Here is an 18,246-nt window from a genome sequence, read left to right as displayed (position 1 = left end):
GAACTACAGTTGAGAATTCTGTTTTACTAACTTCATGTTGCAATCCTTCAGCACCAGAGGGAAATTTGGCTTTACTTGAGTCATACAGTGTTTATTTTTTTTTTCTCTTGAGACAGGGTCTCCCTCTGTTGCCCAGGCTGGAATGCAGTGGAGTGATTATGGCTCACTGTAGCCTCAAACTCCTGGGTTGAAGCAATCCTCCTTTCTTAGCCTCCTGAGTAGCAGGGACTATAGGCATGCACCACCATGCCAGGCTGATTTTTAAAAATTTTCTGTAAAGGTGGGGATCTCGCTATGTTGCCCAGGCTGGTCTTGAACTCCCAGCCTCAAGAGATCCTCCCATCTTGGCCTTCCAAAGTTCTGGGATTACAGGTGTGAACTACTGCACCTGGTCTTAAAAAGTATTTTAAACTAATTTTCAATACTTAAAACTTAGGAGATTTTCAAAATACAGTAATATTTTCAACTTTTCTTTGAAAAGTTGTAGATGCCCCTGTAACCCTGGATCTGTGTTCCACATTATCCATCTGCTTAAGCTGAGAGGCACCTGTTCCCTTAAGCAAGGACATTCCCCAGAATAACAGTGTCTGCCCACAGCTTCACTCAGTTACTTACTTTGTAGCTTTTGGTAAAGGTAATGAGTAGCCTCTCTTTACTGCAGGATTCTTCTAATTCAGTATTCTTGGCTAACAGAAGTATTAGTGTTCCTAATCATGTTCTGGATATATCCAAATGAACCTAGTAGGCAGCTACTGATAGCTGGTTGGATTTCTCTCATTAGGCACTGGAGCTGCATGCATCTATGGCATGTTAGAAGTGAAACATGGGGCAAAGGGGAGAAAAAAGTTTGAATTAATGGGGTAGTCACAATTTTCCCACACGATATAACTCCGTTGGAAAAATTGGGAATTTCTACCTGAGGTCCACCAGTGTTAAGCCTATCTTGTTCTGTGGCAGTTCTGTATTTGCTTTTTTTTAACTAATAGGAAAATAAATAAGAACAGGGTCTGGACACAGAGGGACCTTGCAAAGCATAGTGCATTCCCTTGCCTTCAGGTTGGTTCATGCCTAATCAGAAACTGTTCTTGTCTTCACCCAGAAGCCACAGGGACACCTCAGCTCCAATCCCTGCCCAATTATTATTTGCAAGAAAACAATAGGAGGCTTATTTGCTTTATATTCATAATTTAACATGTCCCTTTCTTCCCCTCCAATGGTACCTTCCCAAAAGTGAGTTTTATTGATATTCGAGTAAAGATAAACTTGCAGAGACCACAAGGAGAAATATTCCCAAATCTCATTGTAATGTCTCTTCTTTCCCACAGATTAAAGGTTCTACAAAACTTAAAAGAAGCAGCGATTCTATTCACTTGTTATTGGACTTGAAACTCCCTTTGACCTCGGAAACTGAAGATGAAGTTGCCATGGGAACTGCTGGTACTGCAATCATTCATGTTGTGCGTTGCAGGTAGAGTGTCATTTTAAAACTTTTTGATTTAGAAATGCCACTGTATTTCACACTAATTCAAAAGTGGGCCTTCACTTTAGATGGCAGTGATAAAATCGCAAGAGTATATGCTACTATGACTAGCATTTGCTGACTGTTGAATATACCTTCCTGATGGACTTTTAGTGACTCTTTTCATGGTGTTGTATCCAGAGACAGACACCGATGTTTCACCTGTCTGTCTGGTCCTTTTAGAGTCGTTTGAGCCATTATTTAATTTGAAAGTTGTTATTTTTGCTTATCCCAGTGCCCAACCGCACAGAGATATTGGGCAATAAAACTGACAATATAGTCTGGAGTGTTGCCTACTTTCATTTCAGTGGATGGACGTTTATCTGGACAGCTCTTTCAGTGTCTTTGTTGATATCACTCCATCTTCTGATACTGACTCTCTCTTTCATTTCAATGTACTACAGTTTAGTAGGAACTAGAAAGCAAAACACAGGAGGTTTTTACCATATACTCATGGCCAACTACTAGAAAAGGGATTTGAAAAGTTCAAACATGGCTGGGCGCGGTGGCTCACGCCATTAATCCCAGCACTTTGGGAGGCTGAGGTGGGTGGATCACCCGAGGTCAGAAGTTCAGACCAGCTCGAGCAACAGTTCGAGACCAGCCTGAGTAACATGGCGAAACCTCATCTCTACTAAAAATACAAAATTAGCCAGGTGCAGTGGTGCATGCCTGTAATCCCAGCTACTTGGGGAGCTGAGGCAGGAGAATTGCTTGAACCCAGACAGCGGAGGTTTCAGTGAGTCGAGATCTCGCCATTGCACTCCAGCCTGGGCAGCAGAGTGAGGCTCGGTCTCAAAAAAATAAAAAAAGAAAAGAAAACTTCACACATACTCTGCATTGCTTTCTCCATTTTCTGGAAGAGATGAGTCTAGCAGTTGACATACATAATTCAAGTGCTGATGCATCAGAAGTCCAGCATGCACCAGGAATTGGTTTGCAGCTTGGGCTGCTGTGTATCATTCCAGGCCCCTTTGAAAGGAGTCTAGTTGACTTGTTTTGTTATTCAGAGTGTCAAGTCCAAGAGGGATACCTGAATATATTTACATTTTTACAACATGAAGCAAAAATGACGTTTGGATCACCATTACTTTGATTTATGCATTCACTCAAATAACATTAGTGAGTACCGTGTAACAAGCCAGCCCTGTACTGGAATCTGGGAATATAATCCTGATCAAAACAGACATGCTGCTGCTCTCTTAGAGCTCTATTAACTGAGTCCTGTAACTTCTGACAACTTGTTATAGTAGATTATTTGCAATTGCTATAAAATCAAAAATAATAATGGTAGTACTAATATGCATAGATCACTTATTCTATGCTAGGCACTATGCTAATCACTTGGTATCCTTTATCTAATTTCTTTCTTCCACAACCCTTAAGAAGTAAGCATTTATTATTTATTTTACTGTATTAACTATGGATATTAATATTATTACTGAAGCATCAAGAAGTTAAGAAACTTACACAAATTCACAAAGCCAGTAAGTGGTAGAGCTAAGATTTAAACTTAAGCCGACTATAGTCTTGCCTGTTCATAGTATATGGTCTTTTAGTTGTCTTGCGGATTTGGCAAGTTTATGGTTGCAAATTTAGTTTTGAGATTTTTGTTTTCATTCTTCTTATGTTTTTCTAAATGTAGACCCTCATTTACTTATACATCTTTTAATAGTCTACCTTCATGTTTCAAACTTCTTGCCTTAGTTGAGTTCACAACATCTTCCCCACTGCATGACTGTGAACATCTTGGCATCCCTCTTAGTGATATTATTTATTTCCCCCATCTGGTCAGAACCTTCATCTTCCTCCCAGCAGTATGCCCAGGCTCTAATACCTCAGTTGTTTTTCTCTGGGACCTTGACCCTCCTAAGGGATTCGACTGACACTTTAGAGTTTTAACTTCTCTTAATGACTCTGGTATAAACGTAATCTTTAAGCCATAAAGCAGTGAATTGATTTCTCGTATTTGGCTACAGCAAAATGTTTATTTAACCCTATGTGCTAAGTAAATATCAAGATATGAAAGGGTTGAAAATCAAGGAAGCCACCACTCTCTTCAGTAGTGTTTTGAAAAACTTGGGTGGGGGAATTCTCAACTAAGGTGTGTGTGTAACTATATCTTTTTTATTCACTTAGCTTTTTATAGAGAATCAGTGTATTGATTGTGAGACTTTTTTGTGACCTGTTTTACATGGCATTAATATTCCCTTACCATATGCCTTCTTCAGTGTAGGTAAAGTCAAGCTTTAATTAATGTTTTTGTTTTCTTGCTATTTGTCTTGATTTCATTAATTTACATAGCACTCCACTCTCTGAATTTTGATTTTTTAAACTGCTTTAGGCCAGGCATGGTGGCTCATGCCTGTAACCCCAGCAGTTTGGGAGGCCGAGGTGGGTGGATAACCTGAGGTCAGGAGTTACAGACCAGCCTGACCAACATGAAGAAACCCCGTCTCTACTAAAAATATAAAATTAGCCGGGCATGGTGGTGCATGCCTGTAATCCCAGCTACTTGGAGGCTAAGGCAGGAGAATCGCCTGAACCTGGGGGGCGGAGGTTTCAGTGAGCCGAGATCACGCCACTGCACTCCAACCTGGGCAACAAGAGTGAAACTCCATCTCACCAAAAACGAAAAACAAAAACAAAAACAAAACAAAACAAAAAACTGCTCATTCTTTTCCTTTTGTGTATCATCCATAACTTTTCTATACATCTTTAGTCTGAGGTTTCTTGGTGAGTTTTTGGCAAGGAATGTATTTACACCTGTTATGTTTACTATAATTAGTGAATCTCACGTATGCCTTTTCCTGATCTTTTTTTTCCCCAAGTAAGACAGGACCCAAATATACAAGCAGGCTAATCCTGCAAGGGATGCATCTGATAAGATCTGTTAATTATTTGAGGGCATTTATTAGTACTTTATGGTACAATAGGAATGTTCTTTTTTGCCAAATGACTCGGCGTCTGGCAATAATTTTCTAATAAAACAAAACTATTGATGCCAATAATCTAAAAATTCAGTCACTATGAAAATTGGCTTCATTATTCTTCTTCTTAACCAATTTAAACTCAAGATCATAAAACCCTGCTACCCAAAAAAGCAAGGAAGCTAACAAATGAGTAAAATGCTCTTACAGAAGTAAAAATGTACAGTGCAACAGGGAATGCTAGTGACTGTGGAAAACTGGAAAACAACATGCCCCACTAAAATATTATCTGTGCCCGGCTCTAATCCTTTGTGACAGGTCTCCCAGTTTTTTGTTTTTAATCTATAATCTCCTAATTCTCTAGGATTTCCATAAGGTTAATGAATAAAATTTAAATTGGTTTTAAAAGTAAAAATAAAGAGTCTGTATGAAGCAAAGCAAAATGGTCTGCAGGCTAGATGCAGTTCCTAGTCCACCACTTTGTGACACTTTATTTCAAATGTTTGCTTTACAATAAACTATTGTATATTTTAAAATAGGTAGAAGAGAAGAATTCTAATATTTCTACCATAAAGAAAAACAAATATTTAAGGTGTTGGGTTATCCCAATTATACTGATTTGATCTTTTCAAATTATATGAATATGTTAAATTATCATATGTATCACAAAAATATGTACATCTATTGTATAAAAATAAAAAGTAATTTAAAAAATAAGACCAGGCACAGTGGCTCACGCCTGTAATCTCAGCACTTTGGGAGGCCAAAGCAGGTGGACCACTTGAGGCCAGGAGTTCAAGACCAGTGTGGCCAACATGACGAAACCCCGTCTCTACTAAAACACAAAAATTAGCTGGGCATGGTGGTACACCTCTGTAATCCCAGCTACTCGGGAGGCTGAGGCTTGAACCCGGGAGGCAGAGGTTACAGTGAGCTGAGATTGTGCCACTGCACTCCAGTCTGGGTGACAGAGCCAGACTCTGTCTCAAAAAAATAAATAAAAATAAATAAATAAATAAATACATACATACATACATAAATAAATAAATAAAATGATACTGCATACACTTAGGCCTTAGGGCTTTTATACTAACTTTCTTTTGTCAAGAATGCTCTTGCTTTAAATGTCCCCAGGACTCACCCTCTAACCTTCTTTAAATCTGTGCTCAAATGTCACCTAATTGGTGAGGCTTTTCCTGAACACAGTAAATACATTAAAATAGCAATATTTATTTTGACCAACATCTTCTATGCTTTTATTGCTTGATTTTTCTTCAGAGCTCTCATCAATATCTGAATAATGATATATTTTGCTTTCTTCTTTTTTTTTTTTTTTTTTTTTTTTTTTTTTTTTTTTTTTGGTGAGACGGAGTCTTGCTCTGCCACCCAGCCTGGAGTGCAGGGGCGTGATCTCGGCTCACTGCAATTGCCATCTCCTGGGTTCATACCATTCTCCTGCATCAGCCTCCCAAGTAGCTGGGACTACAGGCACGTGCCACCATGCCCGGCTAATTTTTTTGTATTTTTAGTAGAGACGGGGTTTCACCATGTTAGCCAGGATGATCTCAATCTCCTGACCTTGTGATCTGCCCACCTCGGCCTCCCAGAGTGCTGGGATTACAGTCATGAGCCACCGCGCCCAGCCGCTTTCTTCTTTTTATACAAAATATCTTTCCCTACTAGACTGTAAGGTTTATTTGGATAGATATTTCTGTCCTTTTAGTTCACTGCTATATTCCCAGCATCTGGGAAATGCCTGGCACATAGTGCAATTCAATAAATATCAAATGAATTAATGCTACAACCTGGCTGGTCATGAGAGAAAGAAACTAGACCTCCATTTTCAAGCTGTAGTATAGACCCTGGGTGCTTTGTAGTCACCTTGATGCTAACTCTATGGACTAGCCATCCTATGATGGTAATCCATACACATTTTTAAAAATTAGATGTAAATGTCTAAAGTATTAAAATTGGTTTGTTTGCCTTGAAGTCTATATCTTGGTGCAACACTGCCTCTCCCTTTTTTTTTTTATTACTGTTTTTTTTTTTTTTTTTTTTTTTTGAGATGGAGTCTTGCTCTGTCTTCCAGGCTGGAGTGCAGTGGCACGATCTTGGCTCACTGCAACCTCTACCTCCCAGGTTCAAGCTATTCTACTGCCTCAGTCTCCTGAGGAGCTGGGATTACAGGTGCCCACCACCACACCCAGCTAATTTTTGTATTTCTAGTAGAGATGGGGTTTTGCCATGTGGGCCAGGCTGGTCTCAAACTCTTGACCTCAAATGATCCACCTGTCTTGCCCTCCAAAAGTGCTGGGATTATAGGCATGAGCCACCACACTGGGTCACGCCTCGCCCATTAACTGGGGTAGAACTGTTCCCCTTTTGTATTTTTCTGCCTCAAGTCTTTATCTGAGTCACATGCAAGGAAAACTATGGGAAGTTAACCCTGTCCTTAGGGGCAGCCCTCAGCTAAGGGGGCATGAGAATCAGTAGATAAATGCCTCTGTCTCCTGTCCTTTGGGAAGTCAATTCTTAGGCACATTTAACATAATTTCTTAGAGGTTCACGGTTGGACTGAGTCTCAGTTTCCCACAATAGCTCCTTCTACTTTTTTCTTCCTTACTTCTGCTTCTTGATATCACCTCCTAAATAAACTAAACTGCTTGGAAGTCCTGCTCTTAGCCTCTACTTTTAGGGGAGTCCAAACCAGCTAATAGCAGAGAGGCAGCTTAGTTTTGGTCATGTCAGTAATTAGAAAAAAACCAGGTGGGAAAAAACAGCTTTAACAGAGATGACTGGAGAGTTGACTGTGTATGTATTAATAGATCTATATATGTCTGTGTATGCATGTATTTGTATAATACATGCTCACAAACCACTGTGTCGTTATATCTATAAATATTATGTGGGTCCTGCAATTAGGGAGTTTTACTCTTTTTAGTATTTGCTTGTTTTATTATTAACCAGATGTTGAGCAAGTCATTTTACCTAAGATTCAGCTTATACTTCTGTACAATGAAGGAGTTGAACAGATGGTTTTAGAGTCCTGTTCAATTCTAATAATTTACAATTCTATCTGTACACATGGTTTGAGAGGAAGATATGTATGCCAGTAGGGTTAGAGCTCAGCCTGGAATTCTATTCAACTAATATGAAATTTCACATAGGTCATATGCTTTACCATGTGCTATTGATTCTGTTCACATTGGCAGCATTTGAAAGAAAGAAGAAAATGGCTGCTCCATATGTTTATGTGCGGCAAGAGGCGTGAAGACATTTAAAAACTCTCTGTGAATGAGCGCAAAAATTTATGCTTGATACATTCTCAGTTGATCTAGGTTTTAAGGAGGCTAAATTTATTCCCATCTCTGTGGTACAGTTTACCAACTTCAGCAATTAATCTCTTTTTGAGAAAGTGCATCCTCTCCAAATGCAAGCATTTGTTGATTTGCTCACAAAATCTGTGTCATTATTATATCTGCATCTGGGGGCATGTAGTGGAGAAAGTTCTTGTATAATTCACAGGAGACATTCTGAGATGGGTGAGTGTTCACAAAAAAATAGAGCAAGGAAGACCCTTGGATTTAATGGTCAATCACAGGATGTAGCTTGAATCTATGATAGAAAAAAAATATATACAAACCTGCAATCAGAACACATACAAAGAATGCTCATTGGTCTTCAGAAGGCTTTTGAGGCTCAGGAAGTCTCATCACTAAGACTGAAGTAGGCTGTCTAAAGTTTGGGCTTATTCTAAGTCTGAGAGCGCAAATACACAAAAGAGGAATTCCCAGTATTTGTTAATGTTGATGATAGGACCCAATGAGCACCATTTTTCTACCTACTCAGAATATTTCATTAAAGCACATGACCAACCCTCAAGCATCCTCCCTTTTATCCCCACCAGGATGGAGAACACACAGAAGTTCATTTCAAGGCTTGACCTCACTGCACAGCAAGGTATAATATTTCAATTCCCAAGATTCTCACATTTTCCCCTGGAATAAACAGAGACACAGGCAACAGTCAAATAATTCACAGTTCTACCCATGTATTCAACCTAGTACTACCCTATTCTTGCAAAAGTAACAAATATTCAATTAAGACCAAAAGAGAGCTGAGTGTTAGTTTTCATTTAGTTACTGCAAAGCATAGTCCTATATTTTATTGTTTCTGTTTGTAAGAAAATGACTTCCTAGTGTATTTACAATCATGCTGACCGAAGCCAAAGCATGGATTTCCTGTTTGCTCTGTGCTCTCTCATAACTATGGCCATAAAATGAAGCCCATGTGGTAGAAAGACTTAGTCAAGAAGACAGCTAATAACTAGATTAAAAAGCAGTGACTCCCTTGATGGCAGTTAAGGAAAAAAACAAGGGAAGTATACCCAGAAAATAAAAAATAGCAAATGCAAAAGTTCTTTTCAACATAAATTTAAGTATTTGAATCCATTTCACAGTGGGAAAATGTTAATCAGTAATGAAGATGTTGAGGTAAATAGAGGAACTGACATCGATTTTGTATCCCCATAGGCATGGACATATAGTAGCAAGCACGCAACCCAAAAGTTATTAGAAGTATTCAGTTTAAGACCTCTTCTGAAGCAAAATTGTTAATGAGTCCATTAGATATGCTCAGCCATGCTGGATGTCTTAACTATAAATAAAACTCCCTTACTGATAGAGTCTAGGACATACTGTATCTAGAAAGAAAATGGAAGAACTCTTTTGAATGAAACAATTTAGGAAGACAGGAAAAAAACAGACAAGTGAAAATCCAATTATGTATACCTAATGTCAACCTGTGTGATCATTCTCTGTTTAAATGTGGGATCAGTGATGCTGCCTCAAAGCTTGAGGATGACGGGAGCAGGAACAGTCTGGCAGTTGGTATCTTGCCAAAAACACCAGCTGGAGACACTGCAGAGCTGAAAGTCGAGAATATGGACTCCAAAATTACATAGATAGGTCTGCCACTTATGAGTTGTGTGATAAAGGTACGTCATCCCCCAGGTCATGGGTTTCTTTTTTTTGTCTGTAAAACAGGCAAAATAACTGTATTTACTTCTTTAGTCTATCTGTAAGGATTGAGAACATGCATATATTCTTTGCACTTGGTGCAGCATCTGATACTTAGCAAACCCACTGATTAATGAGCTATTATTCACTGAGTAATTTAACATATGTCGGAGGTTCCATATGTGGGAACTATGTTTAACTTAGAACTAAGCTATTTAATATATATGTTCAATGTTAAATATATGTTTATGTATATGTTAAATGTTAAATAGCTTAGTTCAAAGGTAAACATAGTTCCTGTTGTGGCGATGATAATGATTATGGTGACAATGATGTTGATGATGATGTTGCCATGTTAGTTTCTTAGAACATTAGTTTCTGGCCATTCTTCGGTGGTCGAAGGTTGTAGAACAGGGTTTACAGCACATCTGGACCTTATCTATACATTGGTGTTACAATAATAAATACCTATGAAGAACAAATACCTAAATTGGTTAAGCTTGTATGTGTATGTGTGTGTGTGTGTGTATGTACATACATGTGTATGTACATGTAATTGTGGGTAGAACACTCAGGAAGGTCTGTCTTAGTACAGGACTAAGTAACAGTTGTTATTGATATCAGTTAACATCAGGACTAAGTATCAGTTGCTGTTAATATCATCATTAGCAGCAGCAACAGCAGCAAACCAGTGGTGTTGGTGACAGCCAGAACATTTAGGGTCTGCCTCCTGGCAGCAAGGCAGCTAGGAGAAGTGCCAGTTAGAGACATCCATCTGGGTGCCTGGCAGTGGGAGAGAGCTGAGGAGGTGTCTATAATGGTACTTCCAGAAATGTATCAAGTTGTAAGAGGATAGGGTTCCAAACAGAGTAGGATCCAGTGGTTCAAAATGATGACTTTTTAAATGCATTTTACAACAACAACTAACATAAAGAAAATAGCACACAAAAGCCCTTAATGTTACTGTACTGGAATATGCTGCAGCACAGACTCCATTTTCTACCATAATCTTCCATTCCTCTCCACACACGAACTCCCCTTGCTGATTTTAATCAGATATTTCACCTGAATGAAGAAACTTTGTTGGATGATGTAGCCCCACTTAATAATGACCTTAATTCATTCAGTCCTTGTGAGTCTATAAGGTATTTGCTGACCAGTCTATTTAAGAAGGCTGTTAGGAATTAGAGACAACTGCAATAATAATAGTAAGAGTAAAAAGTTATTGGGCATTTATATGCCAGATACAGCACCTCAGTTTTGTATGCACTATCACCCTTAAACTCAAAGCAACCCTCTGGGAGAGGTATTATCCTAAGTTCATAGATAAGGGGTTACATGACCTACCAACAAAACCAGAGCTTGTAGAAGTCCAAGGCAGCATTTAAATTTAGATCTGCCCAGGTCCAAAGCCTGGGCTTTTAATTGTCATGCTATGATGGTAACTATTGAAATTGAGTACCTATCTTCATAAAGCTTAGTTACCATCTTGTAAAATACTCTGAACCAATGGTTACCAAAATTTAGTTCATGAACCAGCAGCATCATTGTCACCTGGAAACTCATTAGAAATGAGGATTTTTGGGCTCAGGCTCAGACTTACAGAATTAGAATCTCTGCAAGTGGGGTTGTCCTTGTTTTAACAAGCCCTCCAAGGGTTGTGTTTCTGCATCTTACCAGCCTGGGTTTCTACTCCAAGAAGACAAGGAAAGAGGGGAACTTTTTCTCAGCTAAAGCTATACATTAAGGACTCTGAGGTCAGACCAGAATCCATTTAGAATCCACTGGTCTGACCTCAGAGACTTTAATATATAAGGGGATTCTGATGCTCAAGAAAGGTTGAGAACCACATTCAGCACTCTTGAAAGACAAGTAAGGCAGAAATTATCAGTATCCCAATTTTACATATGAGAATCTGAGAGCAGACTAAACGTGCTCAAGGTTATATGGCTGACATAAACAGCAAAGCTGGACTCTAGATGTATTAGTCATGGTTGACTCAAAGAGCAAGGTAAATACTGTTTTAACATATCCCCTTTAAGACTAACCTTCATAGAGGAGAGAATGTCAGGGTCTTGTATTTAGAAAAAACAGTGAAGACTAGAGTTTTTTTCTCTTGTAAAGTTTGTTCCAGAGAACCTGCAAATTGCATTGGCCAAAACAGAAGTAATTTGTACACAAATGTTCATGACAGTATTATTCATAATAGACAAAAAGTGGGAAGAATCCAAATGTCTATCAATTGATAAATAAGTAAAAAATGTGGTAGTCCCATACAGTGTAATATTATTCAGCCATAAAAAGAAAGGAAGTACTGATACTACAACATGGACAAACTTTGAAGATACCATGCTAAGCGAATGAAGCCAGAGACAAAGGCCACATATTGTATGATTCCATTTATGGACTATCCAGAATAGACAAAGCCATAGGGACAGAAAGTAGAATAGTATTTTCCCAGAGCAAGGACTGAGGGAGGATAAGGAACAACTGCTGTTGGATATGTGATTTCTTTTTAGGCTGATGAAAATATTCTAGCATTAGAAAGTGGTGGTGGTCACTCAACCTTGTGAGTATGCTAAAAATCACTTAACTGTACATTTTAAAAGGCTGAATTGTATGATGTGTGAATTATATCTCCATAAAAACAATTAAATATTCTGAGGAGAAAAAAAGTACTACTGTCTCCTGAGAGACACTGTCTGCTGTCAGGAAGTTAGAGTTGCTCAGAGCCAAATTCCCTGATACATGATAAACAGAATTACATAATTATAGTCCTATCCCAGTTCTCTTATTTTACAGACAAGTACACTGATTTGTCCAAAGTCCCACAGATAATGAGTGGCATAATCAGATTCCAAGTTTCCCAAACTGTAATCCCAATCTGTCTTCCACTCCTCTGTTATGGAGCTTCCCAGTTGTGTGTTTTATAGTCATGGAAGGTGGCTGGGATGGGGTGGGTGGGGGCGGGGAGGGGCAGTCCCCGGTCTCTTAGCATCACCCTGCCCTGCAACAATGTGCAACTTCTTTAATTAGAGAAAAGAAATAAAGCACAAACCTTCCTCAGAGAGTGAACTCTCTCATGTTAATTCACCTGAGGTGTGATATTGGATTCTACCCCAAGAGCAGGGAGACTTAAGACTTCTGGAGGGAGAAGGAGGGCAGCCTCTGTGGTGTGAGAGTGATCTTGAAGATGCAGGATAGGCAGTCACTTCACCTATTTTCAGTTTTGTCCTAGATTGGCATCCCTAGGAAGCAGGATATCTTTTCATTTCCTGCCAAACCTCCTGGTGGCCAAAATTAAAAATTCATGTTGAGTCTGTAATTAAACTTCCCCCTACCTGAGGGTTATGTCCCAGACCAATGCTTTAAAAAGAGTTCTGATACAACAACAACAACAACAACAACAACAACAACAAGCAGTTTAATGGAGAAAGACTATCTGAAGAAAGAATGATGTCAAATAGATTTAAAACGTACGAATGCAGCAATATATATGTTGCTTGGGCTGCTTAAGTAAAAAGAGACAAAAATCAATCTAAACTCCCCAGTTTCAACTATATTGTTTCCACATGCATGACATCTATACCAGAAAAAAATGAACACAACTAGAAATGCATTCCTCTTGGAGTGGAAACAAATGTCAAAACAAACAACTCGGGATAAACTTGAGCTAGAGAAGAAAGCTTTGCTCTGCTCTTTTCTAAGGAGCTTTGAAGATCTGGCCATGGTTGACAGAACAACTCATTGCAGCAAATATGTTACTTCAACAGGGAGCATTTCACAGATTGTCAAAGTTGTGTTCTCATCTCATCCAACCTATCTTGGGGGAGGATGAGAAAACCGAAGAGCAAAAAGATTAATTCATTTGCCCAAGTTCACATGGCTAACTGCTTTCAGATACTGGGAATGTTTGATTTACTTGAATCAAAATAGTAAGAATGTCTTCCTGAATTGTACTTGATAATGCTTTTCTAGTTACATTATAACATGTCTAAGCTCTATATAAATGGAAATGAATTTTGTTAAGAGTTTTTTAGTATTTTATTGGCTTTGTCAAAAGATTTCAGATAGTGGTTTTGGGGAACTTGGTGAATGCCCTTGCAGTTTTTGATACAGTGGCAGACAATATTTGTAGAAGATATGACTTTTTAAACTCTAGAACTTATAATTCCTTAGAAAATATTTACACATTCTTTATTTATTAATTCATTTATGAATAAAATAACTGTTTATTCATTTAATAATAATTTGTTAAGTACCTATGAATTTATTGGGTACTGACAGATGTTGGGTGTACCGAGATATCTGTGATTTAGTCTGTGAACTTAAGGAGTTTATAATCTTGTGGGCTGACACAATTTGTTTCAAACTCTGTTCTGCCAGATTTAAGTGAGAAATCCAGGCAAAATACAATGTTTCTGTCAATGAACCATACTGTTACAGTATCAGAAGCTGCTACCTTGGTACAGCCCGCAATGGATAAGATCATGGTCCTGGGGCAGAGAAAAATCTGGGTTCAAAACCTACCTCTAATTATAGTTGCTAAGTGTATGAGCTTGAGGAAATTGCTTAATTCTCTGAGAAAACATTTAAAATAGCCCAGTAACTGCCCTATAGTCAGCACTTAATAATGATGTCTATTGTAGTCATTTATTAATAGCAAAAGGGCATGGCCTCCTCTCTTTATCACTGAGCTCCAGTGCAAGTAAAACACTTTCATCTTCTTTACCTTCAATGGGTCCTAAATTACACAATAGGAATAAAGAAAAAAGGAAAATTGTGGGAGTAGGAGGGAAAGAGAGAATGCCATAAGCTGCATGCCTTCTGGCCTTTCTGTCATTTTCCAGGTATTTACTCTTCCAAGTAGGAGGGTCAAAAGTGATGGTGTTTAGCTTTGTTGTAAAGTTGACTAAGAATGGAATAGGTCTACTGGACGCAGTGGCTCATGCCTGTAATTCCAGCACTTTGTGAGGCTGAGGCGGGCGGATCACCTGAGGTCAGGAGATCGAGAACAGCCTGAGCAACACGGCGAAACCCCATCTGTACTAAAAATACAAAAATTAGCCAGGCATGATGGCAGGTGCTTGTAGTCCCAGCTCCTCAGGAGGCTGAGAGTCACTTGAATTCAGGAGGTGGAGGTTGCAGTGAGCTGAGATCGTGCCACTGAACTCCAGCCTGGATGACAAAAGCAAAACTTCGTCTCAAAAAAAAAAAAAAAAAAGGGAGCAGGTCACAGTTTCTCTCGCTATCAAATAATCATTTGCATTTAAGAGGAAGAAGGAAGAAAACAAGATTGATGCCTATTTTGTTTAATTATATTAGTCTTAGGGTAAAACTGTATTTTGTTCTCTACAGTGGTAGGTAGGTAGGTAGATAGGAAGTAGGTAGGTAGGTAGGTTGGTAGATAGATAGATAGATAGATAGATAGATAGATAGATAGATAGATAGAAAAAAATGTATATAAGCACTTCTTTCTGTATTTTTACCAAGTCTGTTGGGCAATCTGTTGATATTTGAACTAGATAATTTTAGAAATAGAGGAAAATACTACATCACTCACCTAATATTTTGTCATTAACTACAAATAATTATTATTTTACCTGATGTTTTTACATCAACACATGACTTAAAAGTCCTAGGCAAATTTTTCACTACTGATGATGGTAATGATTAAAAAGTCAGGAAACAACAGGTGCTGGAGAGGATGTGGAGAAATAGGAACACTTTTACACTGTTGGTGGGACTGTAACCTAGTTCAACCATTGTGGAAGTCAGTGTGGCGATTCCTCAGGGATCTAGAACTAGAAATACCATTTCACCCAGCCATCCCATTACTGGGTATATACCCAAGGGATTATACATCATGCTGCTATAAAGACACATGCACACTTATGTTTATTGCGGCACTATTCCCAATAGCGAAGACTTGGAACCAACCCAAATGTCCATCAGAGGTAGACTGGATTAAGAAAACGTGGCACATATACACCATGGAATACTATGCAGCCATAAAAAATGATGAGTTCATATCTTTTGTAGGGACATGGATGAAGCTGGAAACCATCATTCTCAGCAAACTATCACAAGGACAAAAAACCAAACACCGCATGTTCTCACTCACAGGTGGGAGTTGAACAATGAGAACACATGGACACAGGAAGGGGAACATCACACTCCGGGGACTGTTGTGGGGTGGGGGGAGGGGGAAGGGACAGCATTAGGAGATACACCTAATGTTAAATGATGAGTTAATGGGTGCAGCACACCAACATGGCACATGTATACATATGTAACAAACCTGCACGTTGTGCACATGTACCCTAAAACTTAAAGTATAATAAAAAAAAAAAAAAAAAGTAACCCAATACAGAGGGGGAAAAAAAAAGCTAATGAGGCTAGGCTCAGTGTTTCTAGGAATGACGTAACTAGAACTATGTGACTTTTATCATATATTTCATCAATAAAGATAATAAATGCTTAAAAAAACAATAATTACCATCCTCCTTCCTGTCTGTTAAATGCTTCAAATACATTATATAATTTATACTGGGCTCAGAGTAGCTCTAATATGGCTAATATTGGTACCTCTGTACCTCTGTATTATAGATGGGGCAACTAAATTGGGTTAAGTAAGTGGCTGAAGGTCACACAAGCATGGCCTCCCCAGAACCAGATACTTCCCACCTACTTTGTCCTAGTCAGCCTTAGCTTCAGACCCTACCGTGTTCCTTCCACTGCAACATTCTCCATTTTTGTTGTTGTTGTTTTGTTTGTTTGTTTGTTTGTTTTTGAGATGGAGTCTTGCCCTTATTGCCCAGGCTGGAGTGCAATGGCACAGTATTGGCTCACTGCAACCTCTGCCTCCCAGGTTCAAGCAATTCTCCTGCCTCAGCCTCCAGAGGAGCTGGGATTACAGGCACCCACCACCACACCTGGCTCGTTTTTGTATTGTTAGTAGAGATGGGATTTCACCATGTTGGCCAGGCTTGTCTTGAACCCCTGACCTCGTGATTTGCCCGCCTCAGCCTCCCAAAGTGCTGGGATTACAGGCGTGAGCCACTGCCTGCACCCCTCCACCAACACTCTTCTTTTTATAGTCTCTGTGCAGAAACTCAAACCATTTGTCCCCTGTCCCAGTGCCTCTTCAGTCTAGTCCTTCAATAGCTTCCTCCTCAGTTACTGACTTGCTACATGACTGTGGAGACAACCAGATTAAACTGTGTAGATGTCATTTCCCGTTGCTTTATTTCTGTAACTGCAACCACAGTATAGTGATTTCTGCTTTCCCTCCAAGAAGACAACTGTCCTCCAACACCCAACGTTTTATCTCTGAATTGTTACCGTATTTACTCTGCAGCCCCTACAGTAGCAGTCATTACGTCTCCTCCTGACTTACTCTGGTATGTTCTTTCTCCCTTCCTCCTTCCCTCCTTTGTTTTCTCAGTCTAATTATATCTTAGCTTAGAATATAAACTTATAGCCAATGAAATTTTCTTCAAACATGCCTTCAAACCCCAGCTGTTCATTTCCCTCTGAGTTAAAATGAGTAAAGTTTTGATTATGTTTGTTTAAAATTCAGTAGGCTAATATATCCATATATTGAACGTATTCCATATACATTATCTTCTGTACTTCTTTAAAGGCGAATGTGAAATTCTCTAACAACGTACTTCCTAGAAAAAAAAATATGACACACCACTCTCAGGGGAATTATGATAATTCAAAGAACAAACCAAACCAAATTAAATTCATATCTTTTCTGAGCAAAAGAGTACATAATAAAAATGCAGAAGTATTGTTTGTTAGGGTCAGCAGGTTTTGCTAGAACCTGATGTGCTATTCTCTATAGAATTTTGTTGGGAAGTTATGAAGTACTGGTAAGACAGGCAAATATTATTTGCGCACAAATGATCCTTGCAAAATAAAAATTTTCAAGGGGAAATAAATTCTCCCTTATCCTCTTTAGTTCTTCAGCAGGGTTCTTGGACAACCTCTTTGGGAATGCTCTTCTCTCATTTACCTGAAAACTTTGGTTTTAATGTATTACTTGTCTAACTAGATATAACCAGACTAGAAGGTGATTCTCTAGATTTCTTATACCTCCCTTATGATTTCAGCTGTGTGCTCGATTCAGTTGAATTTAAGAAGATTATCAATTGCATTTCATAATTGTTTATGGATTTCGTATTATTTAAACTTGTTTTCCAGTTCAGTAAATAAATTTAAGAGGAAATCAATATTATGAATTTTTTTTAGTTATTAGAAATTACTTTTGAGTTTTAGTCTTTTTCTTTCTTTCTTTTTTTCTTGCTATAATTGTAATAGAAACCCAAGGAGTCTAGAACCGTACTTGCTACCTTCCGGTTTTGTGACTTTGATCAAATCACTCTGCCTCTCGTTATTTCAGACTCTGCACAAGTAAATAATGAGATGGAGCACAAGTGAGCTTTCTAGGTCAGCATTTCCCAAAATTTTATCATCTATTTTTGTCCAGTCTCTACACTCCCTGTATTATTATTCACTTTAATTTTTTATTAACTATGTTTTTTTTTTTTTTTTTACTTGAAGGAACTTTATCACAGCAGTATCACTTGTTATAAGTAAAAAGTAGCCGTAAAAATAAAGACAACAGAAACAAATGTATTAAAGCCTGGCATGTCCTCAGAAGACTCTGTTCCTGAGCCTTGATAGTTCACCACAAATGTAAGACTGTCAAGTGTCAGAGAGGTTTTAAAGACATGCTGGCACCAAGTGAGACTTTATTTTTAGTTTAATC

General features: G+C 38.5%; 1 protein-coding gene across 10 annotated transcripts in view; it reads left to right on the top strand.

Moving 5' to 3' along the window:
- CNTN4 (contactin 4) overlaps positions 1–18,246 on the top strand; it is a 985,842-nt gene that overhangs the window by 487,619 nt on the left and 479,977 nt on the right. For all 10 annotated transcript variants that reach the window (XM_055259613.2, XM_055259617.2, XM_055259612.2 and 7 more), the window contains one exon: positions 1,326–1,468. In XM_055259613.2, coding sequence (XP_055115588.1) covers positions 1,414–1,468 — 55 coding nt within the window. In that variant the 5' untranslated portion in view covers positions 1,326–1,413. The remainder of the gene's footprint in view (positions 1–1,325; positions 1,469–18,246) is intronic.

The sequence above is a fragment of the Symphalangus syndactylus genome, chromosome 21 (assembly GCF_028878055.3).
Source record: "Symphalangus syndactylus isolate Jambi chromosome 21, NHGRI_mSymSyn1-v2.1_pri, whole genome shotgun sequence".
Classification (NCBI taxonomy): Eukaryota; Metazoa; Chordata; class Mammalia; order Primates; family Hylobatidae; genus Symphalangus; species Symphalangus syndactylus.
The sequence above is the reverse complement of the archived record's forward strand: the minus strand, read 5'-3'. Positions and strand labels throughout refer to the sequence as shown.